The following is a 13,022-nucleotide window of genomic DNA, read 5'->3' as shown; positions in this document are numbered from 1 at the left end:
CAATAGTTCAAATATTTATCAATTCAAGACAACAAAACAAGACTTACATGTAGTAGAAATGCAACCAAATAATCATCACCCTCCTTTTCACCAAGGAGACCCAATTTGGCTTTGAAAAGTTCTTTAAATCTGAAAGTAGAAATCGCAGTAAGATTTTTAAAAACTTAATTTTTCAAGAACTATCTTCAAATTATTTAAGAGAATTAAAAATCTGTACTCAGAAATGACGCACCTTGTGTAATACAGAGTAGAATATCCCACAAGAATCTGAGCAGCACTGTGAAAACAAAATAATTAAACTATATTGTATAATTATTCTTTAAAGAAAACCCCCCATTTCAAATTTAAAGCAGCATCATACAGCAAAAATTTCTTTTCCCTTTACCAGACTATAAATTACTTGAGGACAGCAACTGTGTATTCTTTCATTTTTGTATTCTCATTGTTTACCACAATACATTATATGTGCTGTAGTAGACACTTAATAAAGGTTTAATTTGATTGATGAAAATCAATTTATTGATATGCTAGCATTTATATAGCAATCATTCCCAAAATTATGCTAATTTTGGTTTAGCAATACTGATAATGACTAAACTAGGTCTCCCCACTACTAAATAAACTCTAATCATTTCCTATTACCTACAAAATCAAATATAAAATCGTTGGCTGTCAACCTTTCCAATCTTCTCATATTTTACATCCCTTCAACCTATCTGACGATTCCATGACACTGGCCTCCTTGCTATTCCTTGCATAAGACACTCCCATCTCCTGATGCTGCATCTTCACTGGCTGTCACCTATGCCTGGAATGTTCTCCCTCCTCACCTCGACCACTTAGATTCCTTCACAGCAGCTAAAATCCTTCCTTATACAAGAAGCCTTTCCTGCCCCACTCCCATGTTACTGATTTCCCTCTGATTATACCTTCCATCTACCTTGTATGTATCCTGTAAACACATAGCTATTTATATGCTGTCTCTTTCTTTCTATCCTCAATGCTCGGGATGGTTTCTACTGGCAAATAAGAGGCTTGTTCACTGACTGAATCTCATTATGTAAGCAACAGACTGAAAAACGATTTTTAAAAAAGCTTATGTCATGAATTTTGGATATTATAATAATAGCTAACATATATATGCTAGGGCAGCTGGATGGCACAGTAGATAGACTGCCAGGCCTGGAGTCAGGAAGACTCATCTTCCTGAGTTCAAATCTGGCCTCAGACACTTAAACAAGCTGTGTGACCTTGGACTGGGCAAGTCACTTAACCCTGTTTGCCTCAGTTTTTCATGTGTAAAATAAGCTGGAGAAGGAAACGGCAAACCACTCCAGTATCTGTGCCAAGAAAACCCCAAATGGAGTCACAAAGAGTCAGACAGGACTGAAACAACTGAACAGTAACAGCATGCATGTAATCCCTAAAGGCTTGGGAGGCATTTAATGTCATATAAGTTATGCTCCCATGAAATATCACTTTAAAGAATAAAAGCAAGATATAGCACATCATTAACACAGAAGGTGAATGTCAAATTTATTTTTTAATATCAATGTTCTAACAGAAGTCCATTTGGAATTTTTTCCTTTCTGTATTTGAGTAGCTTATATAAAAGTTTATGTGGCAAACGTATAGAGATAGGAATTGACCTTTGATTTCCTTAGTATACCAGAACTCCAGGTGAGGAAACTCCTTCATCCAATGTAGGTCAACAGCTTTCCTGAAACTCATATAGTCTTGAGAGTTATTGAGAGCACTGAGAAATTAAATAACTTGCTCGGGGTCACACAGCTACTCTGTGTCAAAGGCAGAACTTGAATCCACATCTTCCTAGCTTTGAGGTCAACTCTATCCACTATTCCAAGAGCTCACCCAATATAACTAAAATTTACATCTCAGAAAAACATCACAAATACCATATCATTTTCCAAATTAACACCAAGGAATTAATGCTAAAAGTACAAGGGTACATAAGCTAAGTCAATCTTTCACACAAACCAAATTCTATTTATTTCAAATTATACAGTAAGTCAATCAACAAGTGTTTAAATACCTACTACATGCCATGCTCTATGCTAGGTACTGATGCAGCCAGGTGGCTGTCACAGTACATAGAGAGCTGGGCCTGAAATCAGGAAGACCTGAACTCAAATCCATACTCACTCACTAGCCTGGCTAAGTCACTTCCTCTGCCTTAGTTTCTTCAACTGTAAAATGAGGATATTAATAATACCTACATCTCATAGGATTGTTGTGAGGATCAAATGAGATACCAAAGTACATGGCACAGTGCCTTGCACAGGACAGCTGCTATATAAATACTTATTCCCTTCCCCTCCAATGTAAAGAACAAAACAATCCTCACTTTCAAGTAATTCATATAATTACTCATACATTCTCAAGATTTTATCTGAGTGCATTAAACTTAAGCATGCTTCCCCCAACTGGCTAGTTCATTCTTAAAATGTACCCCAAGCATCACACTGCTCACAACTGGTTAGTATACACAGAACTTTAGTAAAGGGTCCAGTGATAAATACCAGAAATACTTCATGGGACAAATTTTAATAGAGCACTGAGTCCCTTTCACTTGTTAGTTTCTTTATTTTCTTCTTCCATCTACTCTTCTTGTTTTATTCTTCATGAAATATGAGAACTTGTAATAGATTCATAAGGCTAAGGAAGGTGGGAGATATAGCAGATATTTAAAGAAAACAATATCCTTTTCCCCTCCATCTCTCTGCCCCCCAATTTTACCTTCACCCACATTTCTTCTTTTCAACTTCTCTTTTCCTATTTGTCTCTTAAAGAGAGGGTTGTCATAGAAAGTCATTTAAAAGTTTCAAGAAATAGCTCCAGGGGGAGGAAAAAGACATGGGAATAGGATTGTTGTTACTATTCTAAACCTCAAAGATTAATCCAAGTAGTGGAAAGCTATGGAATATTTTCAAATAAATGTAATTACCATTGTTATAGTGAAGTACTTTACAAATTCCAATTACAGCTAGGCTAAGAAAGATCCCATAGGAGACCTGCTTTAATGAACAGAATAGATTTTTGGTAGGTAAATAAGTCTTCTTGGACCTATTATGTTTAGTTTAAATACCTCCTATACATACCACTTATTTACATTATTACTTTACTTACCAAATTATTGCTTTATACATTTCAGCCCCACTCATTTATGCATTCAAGGAGTCAATAACTTTTTACTATATAAAATTTTACAATATCCTGAGGAAATAAAAATATTTCTATTTCTCCTACATAGAAATAAAACTTCAAAATCTAATTTAAAACATTTTTTTGGTTGCCAATGTATGTAATCTGTTGCAATGCTATGAAACTGTTATCATAATAAATCTTATGACCTCTCCTTTTTCCAAACTTATGTTCATTATAGAAATTCTTATCTCTTTAATATAAAGATGTGGTTAAAGATACTCACAGCTGCTTTTGACTAGGATCCAATAAGGGGTTTAAAACCTGTAACAGCTTGTTCAGATTAAACATCCCAACATTGGCCTGGTTTCCTATTTTATATTTCCTTTCGTCATCAGATGTATTTGGTACAAAATCTGCTTCAAACAAAACATTACAATTCTGCAGTGAGGTCAATACAATAAATATCTGCTATCCACATTTTTGTTTATACAGTACGTTAATAAAAATCCTTCTCACACTATTTAATTCTGACTTAATATGAACACAAGAATATGTATTTACTCTAGAGTAATTTAAATTCTAATAGTCACCTCACAATAGTTACCTCACATTTTTGTTTATAAATTTTCAGATCATCACAACTGCTATTTTCCTGCTTTAGATACAAAACAAAAACAGATGCTAAAGACTACTGTCTGAATTTTTTTTTTAATTTTGATTTCATCAGCCTGGGTACTTTGTTTACCAATAAAAGTAAAATCTCTCCATGCCTTACTGTCTTGTGTAAATCCTGTACATGTTAAAATCTTCCCACTGTCCTATAAGCTTTCCTATTATTCTTTCTGCATATCTTTCGTATTTTTTAAAAATTTGTTTTATTCTCAGACACATGACACTTACTAGCTGTGTGACCCTGAACAAGTCACTTACCCCTGAATGCCTCACCAAAAAAAAATTTTTTTAATAAGTAAATAAAAATTTGTCTTATTTATAAGATAGTGATTTCTGGGGGGAAACGATCCAGACTGAACCCTTCCTTTTGAGAATGAAAAACAAACACATCCAATACAGTAACTGAAAATGGCAACATTCTACTCTAGCAATTCCCTGTGTCTCAGCTGTAAGGAGAGAGAGAGATTTCAATATGCGTGCTCTGAGAATAGTTTTATACTTAACTCTGAATTTGGTTTCTTTTTAGTGACCACTTTACTCAAATCACTGGAGTTATTATGTATATTGTTGTTTTGGTTCTGTTTATATCACTCTGCATCAATTCATACAAAAGCTTGTTTTATACAAATGCTTCTCTGAATTCCTAAGTCGTAATTTCCCTCTGTACAATAATATTCTATTACATTTATATACTATCTGTTTCAGGCATTCACCAGTCAATGAGTGCACACTTTGTTTTGAGTTCTTTGCTACCAAAAAAGAATGCTGCTACTAAAGTTTTGAAATATATTCCAACTTCATTTCTGTCTTTGACTTCCTTTGGTTATATGTCCAGTAGTGAGTGGGAGGGTTCAGTCAAAGAATATGGACAGTTTAGTCACATTCCTTGCATAATTCAAAATTTATAAACAGAATGGCTGGATCATATCTTAGCTCTATCAATAATGTATCAGTGTGCCTGTCTTCCCACAGTCCTGCCAACATTGACTATTTCTGGTTTGTTTTTGTCATCTTTGTCAATTTACATAGCACAAATCTCAGAGTTGTTTTAATTTGCATTTCTCTTTCTATTTGCTATTTGGAGAGTATTTTCATATGATCTATACATTGCAATTCTTCTTTTGAAATCCACTAGTCTATATACTTTGACCACTTCTCTACTGGGAAATAGCTCTCAGTGTTATATATCCGTACCAATTCACTAAATATCTGGGATATTAGACTTTTATCAATATTTGAGGCAAATAATTTATCCCATTCTATAGTTTCTCTTCTTATTCTATGTTCATTAATTTTGTTAATGCAAAAGTTTTTAATTATATATACTTGAAATTCTTTTGTAATCAAGTCACCAACTCATCAAGCTCTTATTAAATGCCAACTGTGTATCACTGTGCTAAGCAATGGGCATACAAAGAAAGACAAAAACAGTCACTTTCCTCAGTGTCACAATCTAACAGGGGAGATATCATACAAACAACTCTGGGCAAACATGACATGTGAAGAACAAACTGGAAATAATCTCAGAAGGGAAGACACTAGCATTAAGGGTGGGGGAGGTGGGAAAGGCTTCTTACAGAAAGTGAGATACTAGTTGAGACTTGAAAGAAATCAAAAAGCCAGTGAAAATGCCCAGAATAAATAAGTAGTAACAAGGCAGGAGTGGAGAAGATAATGGGTGAAAGCATATGTGTGAAGAGATGAGGAGGCGGATAGAAGGAGGTCTCAGCAAATGGCCTCAATTTTTTTTCAGTGAAATATGAGGCAAGGTTGTCAGGTAAGTGGGAGAGGAGGGTATGGGAAGTTTGAGGAGGGGTGAACAGGTTTGGAAAAACTGCTGGGATGAGTGGGACAGTGAATCAATTAGGGAAGTGTAAAAGGACTGCCATGCTGCAGAGATATAAATTTGTAGTGGACCCAGTCAACATTATTTCATGATTTTTCTCCAACATTTTTCAATAGTACATGAATAAGAGATGCAAAGGCAGCAGATGGTGGAACTAATCCAAGGTTAGGACTTAGCAGAGCAATATCAGTGACAGGATAACAGGGCAAGGGACTAGACAGAAAAGGATAATGTCGAGTTTAACTGGTTTATCAAGGGGTCAAGATGGAGAAGTAAGGACAGCGTTACCAGTACAGGGGCAATGACAAGGGAAAGAGCAGAGGGTGAAGCATAAGCGGAGTCATCCCAAAATTCAGGCAGCCCTGTACAGTTAGAAAGCTAGAAAGCAGGGGTATGAGAAGGGCCAGTGATAAAATTGATGTAAAGTTGTAGCATGCCAGAAAGTTTGACAGGAAAGCTGATGAAAAGGCTGATCCAGGCAAGGGCACTTCTACAATTAATGTGGGTCTCTTCTACCCTCTGTTTAACAATTATATAACAATACATAATACTATACTCTATAACAACATTATATAATATACAAGTGTCATATATTACTATTGAGTATATATTCATGTATTATTTTATATTGTATTATATATAACATTACCTTCTTTCACTGTCTTCTAATTTTTTTCCATATGATGACCTTCTATATTTGGGACTCAAATCCATTTTGAGCTAATTGTGGTACAGAGTTTAAAATGATGATCCGTACCTAATTTCTGCCAAACAGCTTTTCGGTATTCTCAGGAGCTCTAGTCTTTAAAGAGAGTCCTTCCTCTACCAAGTTCTGTGCTCAGGTTTACTGAACCATGCACTGTACTGTTCTCCACTTCTTCTGCCACTTAGTATGCTGCTCTACTTCTCTACTCCTGTTTTTTTAAACAGTACCAAATAGCTTTGAGGACGACTGCCTCATAGCATAGTTTGAGGTCTGATGATGCCATGAAATTAATTCATTTGTATTTTTTCTGCTATCCCTAAGATTCTAACCCTTCAGAATATATTCTGTTCTGATTTTGGTTAGTTCTGTTAAAAATCCCCTTGGTAATTCCATTGCTACATAACACTGATTTAAATAAAGGATGACACTATGTAATAAAATTGTCTTCAGTTCTTTTCCTTAAGTTCCTGTATCAGGTTCCTACATCTGGTTCTTTCAATCATGTGCCTGGTTCCTGTACTTTTAACGGGTTAAATGAATGATTCCTTACTTTCAGTGAATTTTCAGTGACTGTTTTTATATGATTTCTCTTTTTTTTCTTTTTAGTCACAAAATAATTATATGCAAATAAGCCAAGATACCCTAATGCTTTGCAGCTGAAATGTTCAACATGGCCCTCTAGCTCGCTGGGTGCTCTTGAAAATCTTTATTACACTCATATTTCTCATAATTTCTAATAATAAAAGTTCTTTTTCTGCCTCTTTAAAACAACAAAAAGCACACACACATAACCAAGGCATCATTCCATAGCATTCAAAAGGTAATCTGAGTCTTTATATTTACTCCAGTTAGTTTTCTGTCTAAAACTGCCCCAAAAATCGATCTAAAAGCTGTGCTTCTTCATATCCATATATTAGCAGTTTTTGTTAAAAATTTTTTTCCAACTTTTTTTAAGTATCAAAATATTCTGGGGCAGCTAGGTGGCGCAGTGGATAGAGCACCGGCCCTGAAGTCAGGAGGGCCTGAGTTCAAATACGGCCTCAGACCAAACGCTTGACACTTACTAGACGTGTGACCCTGAGCAAGTCACTTAACCCCAATTGCCTAAAAACAAAAAACAAAAAGTATCCAAATACTTTTCTGCAATAGCAACAATGTCTTACATCCTTTGATAATTGACATTTTCTTCACACAAAAATACTTTTGCTGTTTCTCTAAGCACTAACGTGCTCGCTTTATCTTAAAGAGTATAAACCAATATAAATAGCTTATGCTTTATATGAAGATTTGCTGGCTAACAGCTCTGATGTCTTGCTTTCTTTTTAGTGTCAATAGTTATGACCATGTTGCAAATATGATAAAAGCTGCCATGTGGAAACTTAGAAATGATTTTGCTTTAGAGTTGCTTTAGTTTGGAAATGTTACCTAATTTGTGGGTCAGCTGTTGTGCCAAATAGTTTACTATGCAATAGCCTCTCTGGAAAAACATTTAAATGAAGCTTTTAAATTTACTTTGCTTTTTTCCCTTTTTTGTATTTTCTAGTTTATGATATAGCTTTCCCTAACTGTATAAGGATCTTTTCTACTTTAAAGTGACACTGCCTTTTTTAACCTCATAGCATCATTATCAACTAATATTTAGTCTCCATCTACGGGGTGCATGACAATACACTGAGGATTATCATCTGGAGCTTGATGACTGGTTAACTAGAATAATCCCAAGCATGCAATTCAATCTACATGTGGCCTAGTCAGGTTTTGTAATTATACAACCAGAGTTTTGCCACAAGCTTCTGACAAACTACGTCTGATTCCTTTTCTTCAAATGAATAAGAATGTTCTTTCTTCAAAACATTTAAAGACAGATTCAAGCAAAACAATATACAGAAATAATAATGAGAATAAACAGAAAGAAGAGTGAACAGAAATAGAAAGTGGCTTCTCAACAAATGGTAGTCCTGGAAAAGGACATGAAATGGGGAGGTATTTTATTCTATGAAAGTACACCTTTATTTAACACAAATTGATGAAGCTCTATTCCCCAAGGAACAAACGGTTTTCAAACAGGGAACCTCAAATTATCAACAACCAAAATACTAACAATGAGAGAAATGCAAAGAAAATAAATCCTGAGGTATCACACCACACCAAGAAAACTGGCATAGATAACAAAAAACAAATAGTCATTGTTGGGGAAAGTGAAGTACATTTTTATGATGTGGGTGGAGCTATGAACTAGTCCAAATACTCTGGAAAATTATTTAAAATTATGTAAGAAAAAGCACGAAACAATTCTTACCCTTTGCCCCAGAAATCATACTCCTAGACACACAGCCCCAAAGATAGAAAGGTTATATCTGTCCATACTTACATCTACATCTCTATGTACTCAGTTAACTCTAAAAAACCGTATGTGCACTAAGAACTGTTACTTCAATCTTTATTTAGCTTTTTAAAAATCCAGATTAACTCCATATAATAAGCAGTATATCTATATATAGTATGTATTATAATTTTTCAAAAAATATTTCCAATTTTTTTTCAAAGAGAGGCAACTTGGCATAGTGGATAAAGAGCTGACCTGGGAGTTGGACAGACCTGAGTTCAAGTCCTGCTTCTGAAAACTCCTGGCTAGGCCAACCTGGACAAGTCACTTACCCTTTAGCACTCCGTGCTCTAAGACTCTAAGTTGCAAGCAGCTCTAGATATGGTTTGGAAGAGGGTGTTTCCTCACTGAGAGATTCCCTATATCAATGAAATCACAAGCCTGATACAAAAATATTTTTCCAAATATATGTAGGTGCTATTATGATCAATAAAGCAGAAATTAATTTAAAAGCATTACAACAGCAGCTTTCGTCATGTAATTTCTCAGTCAAAGGACACTGACAGTAGCACTACTAATGGGGAAATCAGAGAAATTTTTTGGAGTTAAAGTGGATACTCATTTGAAACATTGACTTTTGTTTTTTTAAAGCAATATATAGTATAAATTTCTCTACTTTCAGTTCAGAGCACCATACTTAGCCCTGTCGCTAGAATCCTAGAGAACGAGGGTCCTATATGTATTTTTAAAGCCTGGATATGGGTAGTGGTAGAAGATAAAAATAATTAGGTAGGGTACTAGCGTCAGTGAAAATTAAAAACTATTTTGGTGGTTTTCATGGCTTCTCATATAAAGCAATCTGGTTTATTTTAATTTAACAGGAATGATCACAAGACCATAGATCTTGAACTGGAAGGGAACTCAGAAGCAACCCATTCACTTTATAATTAAGAAAACTTAGACCTAGGGAGTTTAAGTCACTTGTTCAAGGTCACATAGGTAGGAATTACCCAAGGTGAAATTTGAACCCAAGTCCTCTGACTCCAGAGCCAATGTTCTTTACATTATGCCATTATTAATCTCTATCACTGCTATCACTACTAGGTCTCATCTATTAGTCAGTCATCAATTTCAGATGATAACTTTATATTGAAATGAAATACAGAAAACATACTTGGATCATAGGCCTCCATAAAACCAAAAGGACCATAATCTATTGTAACAGATAACAAACTGAAGTTGTCAGTATTGCAAACACCTAAAATTAGAAAAAAATTCAGAATAATTATACAATTTATATATGTATATACAATTTATAGAACCCTACTCACTTATCAAAAATGGAGAGGCAAAGAAGTTTATGAAAAAATATTAATAATGGAAATTGAATAAAATATTTATATGTAAAATTTTATCACTAGCCAAGTATAACAGTTTAGTTAACTTTAGACAGTTAAAGGAAAAAAGTTTTAAAATCAATACTAATCTACATTTTGTGTACAACAGGATTTCAGTCCCCCCAAGAATGACAAGATCTACCCAAAGAAAACAAAATTCCAACTAAATTTTGTCTTTAGCATCACTCTGGCCCCCTTAGACATCACCTCTATTTCTCATCTTTGCTCCCCAAGGTCCAGTATTGTGTTTACACACAGTCAGCACTTACGAGAAGGCTACTGAACAGAACTAAATTCCTTCTTGATTAAAAAGCAACACCATTTAATTTGGAGTGAGATAAAGAAAAGGAAGGTAGCTGGAAAAGGACTTATGAGGAGGCAAATGAAGATATTCTGATACACAGAAGAAAAGAAATAACCTAATACTGAAGTAACATCACTAAGACACTTTCTACAACTAATGAATAAAATAAAATGCACACCCCCAAGTAATAAAATTTTAGAACTCCAAATCACCTTAGAGATCATCAACTTTACTTTTTCATTTTGCAGATGGGAAAACTGAAGCCTAAAGACATTAAAGGATTTGCCTGAGGTTACATAAAAGGGACTAGAACTCAGGGCTCCTCTAAGTCCAAAACTTTTTCACTATACAATCACACAGCAAATCACACACATATACAAAAACTCTAGTTTGTAAGTTTGTACTCAAAATAGATAAATATCTAGTAATGAAAAGATTGAAATAATGAACCAAAAAGTGATCACTTGATACGCTATAGCAATAGCCTTCAATTATGATAAGATGCTTTCTTAGTTCTGTTTTGCCTATTACACTAATACTAAAATTAGTTTATGTTCCCATAAAGACTAGATGGGGGCTCAAAAGTATTTGAAATGACAAGTGGCCCTCCTGAGATTTAAAGATTGTTATCGCTAATACCTAATATTTTCTATCAGAGCATTGGTGTCAAGAAAGCAACTTGCTAGGGTGAAAATTAGAGGCTAGCCAACAAAAGGAAATTTTCAGTGCCCCTCATAGAGAAACTGACAGCAGGCCTGGGCCAGGAAGACCTCATCAGTTGCTTTCTCACCCTGAAGAAGCCTTTACCATGAGGCCCCCTCTCTTGATGCCTAGCCTGGACCATCCCATCTTGAAGAGGCCCAGCTTCAATCTGGACTTCCCTTCCTCCCTCTACTTTTCAGCTCTCCTTTCTGTGTTATCTTCTTCCTTTAGAATAGAAGCTCCTTGTGTAGAAGAACGATCTTGCTTGTTTGTATTTGAATCCACAGTGCTCCTGGAAAGCCCTTAATAAATGATCACTCTATATATCTTGGCGTTATCTTTGTCCCTTACCTCTCCCTCAAGCCCCATATGCAATCAGTTGCCAAGTCTTGGTGACTTTACCTCCACCTCCTCTCACATCAGCCACTTCCCATCTCTCCACTCCTAAGGCCCCCATACCAGTTCAGGGTTTTACCACCCCTCTCCTGAATTATTGTAATAGCCTCTTCATTGGTGTCCCTGCCTCACATTTCCCCCAACTCCAACCCATCCTCCACACCGCTGCTAAAGTGATACTCCTAAACAGAGTCTCACCATGTTACTTCCCTGCTCAATTAACTCCATTGCCTCCCCATTACCTCAAGGATCACATACAAACACCTCTGGCTTTTAAAACTTTTCATAACCACACTCCAATCTACTTTTTTAACCTTATTGTATATTATTTTCTCTCATATACTCTGGGGTCCAGTGGAACTGGCCTCCATGTTGTAGCTCACTCATGACACTCTTATCTCCCAACCCCAAACCTTTCACATGCCTGGAATGCTCTACCTCCTCACTTCTGACTCTTAAAATCCCTAGATTTCTTCAAAGCTCACCTTAAGTGCCATCTCCTAACATGAGGCCTTTACTGATCCTCCCTTCCTATGACTGCTTTGATCACAAATTACCTTATATTTATTTTGCACATACTATATCTAAACCTATAGAATATAAGCTCCTTGAAGGAAGAAACTGTCCCATTTTTATCTTTGTATCCCTAGTGGCCAGCACATAGTAAGTACTTAACAATGTTTATTGATTGACTGATTCAGAAAAGAATGGCATCTTCCCAAATGCCATATGATAACATATCGTCCTTTATGATATTACTATAAAAAGGATACAAAGTTTTCCAGTTTCAGATATAAATTTATATTAAAGCAGTCATTCTCTCATCTCTTGTGGCCAAGAACACATACTGGCAAAATAGCTGGCTCACATATGTGGCTATGGGTCAGAACAGCATGACAAAGTAGAATAGTAAGCCAGAGTCACAAAACTTGGTTCTAGTCTTTGCTCTGATACACAACTTAAAAGTCTGCAGTCTTGAGGAAGTTTTCTGAGTCTAAACTGTCTTAACTATAAAATAGGGGAGTTCAACTGGAAGATCTCTAATATCCTTTTCCAACTTTAAAATTCTATATAAGTAACTGGTTCATGAAGGACTACTCTCCTCAAACTTGGCGCCACTGACAAAAGACAACTCCCCCAACAGCCCAGTGAGAGCAGATCCCCACAGAACACTGTTCTGGCACCCTCAAATGTAACATAATCATTATTATTACCAGTATAGTTAGTTCTACATGATTTACAGTATTGGGAAAGAGATTGTGAAATCCATAAATAAGGCAGAATTAACTTTCCTACTCATTTAAAAAGTTTTGGCTTTTGAATTCCTACCCTTTAAAACAAAGATACACATTTTAAAATATACCATGTACTGCTTTTCCCTTCTTCTATACAATGTTCAGTTCAAAATATTTTTAATGAAAGAAAAATCTATAAAGGTAAAGAACAGTAAAGATTAGTAAATTAAAAGTCTTGAGTAGCATATTAACAGAAAAATTTAAAAACACATG

At 35.3% G+C, this 13,022-nt stretch overlaps 1 protein-coding gene across 1 annotated transcript in view; it reads right to left on the bottom strand.

Annotated features, from left to right (window-relative positions):
* Positions 1–13,022, bottom strand: part of SELENOO (selenoprotein O) — a 50,546-nt gene that overhangs the window by 19,773 nt on the left and 17,751 nt on the right. Inside the window, exons 14-17 of the mRNA XM_027841569.1 lie at positions 9,890–9,973; positions 3,449–3,578; positions 233–277; positions 48–129 (exon numbers count right to left, since the gene is read on the bottom strand). Coding sequence (XP_027697370.1) covers positions 48–129; positions 233–277; positions 3,449–3,578; positions 9,890–9,973 — 341 coding nt within the window. The remainder of the gene's footprint in view (positions 1–47; positions 130–232; positions 278–3,448; positions 3,579–9,889; positions 9,974–13,022) is intronic.

Source organism: Vombatus ursinus, unplaced genomic scaffold (genome assembly GCF_900497805.2).
Source record: "Vombatus ursinus unplaced genomic scaffold, bare-nosed wombat genome assembly UNPS02014861.1, whole genome shotgun sequence".
NCBI classification, from domain to species: Eukaryota; Metazoa; Chordata; class Mammalia; order Diprotodontia; family Vombatidae; genus Vombatus; species Vombatus ursinus.
The sequence above is the reverse complement of the archived record's forward strand: the minus strand, read 5'-3'. Positions and strand labels throughout refer to the sequence as shown.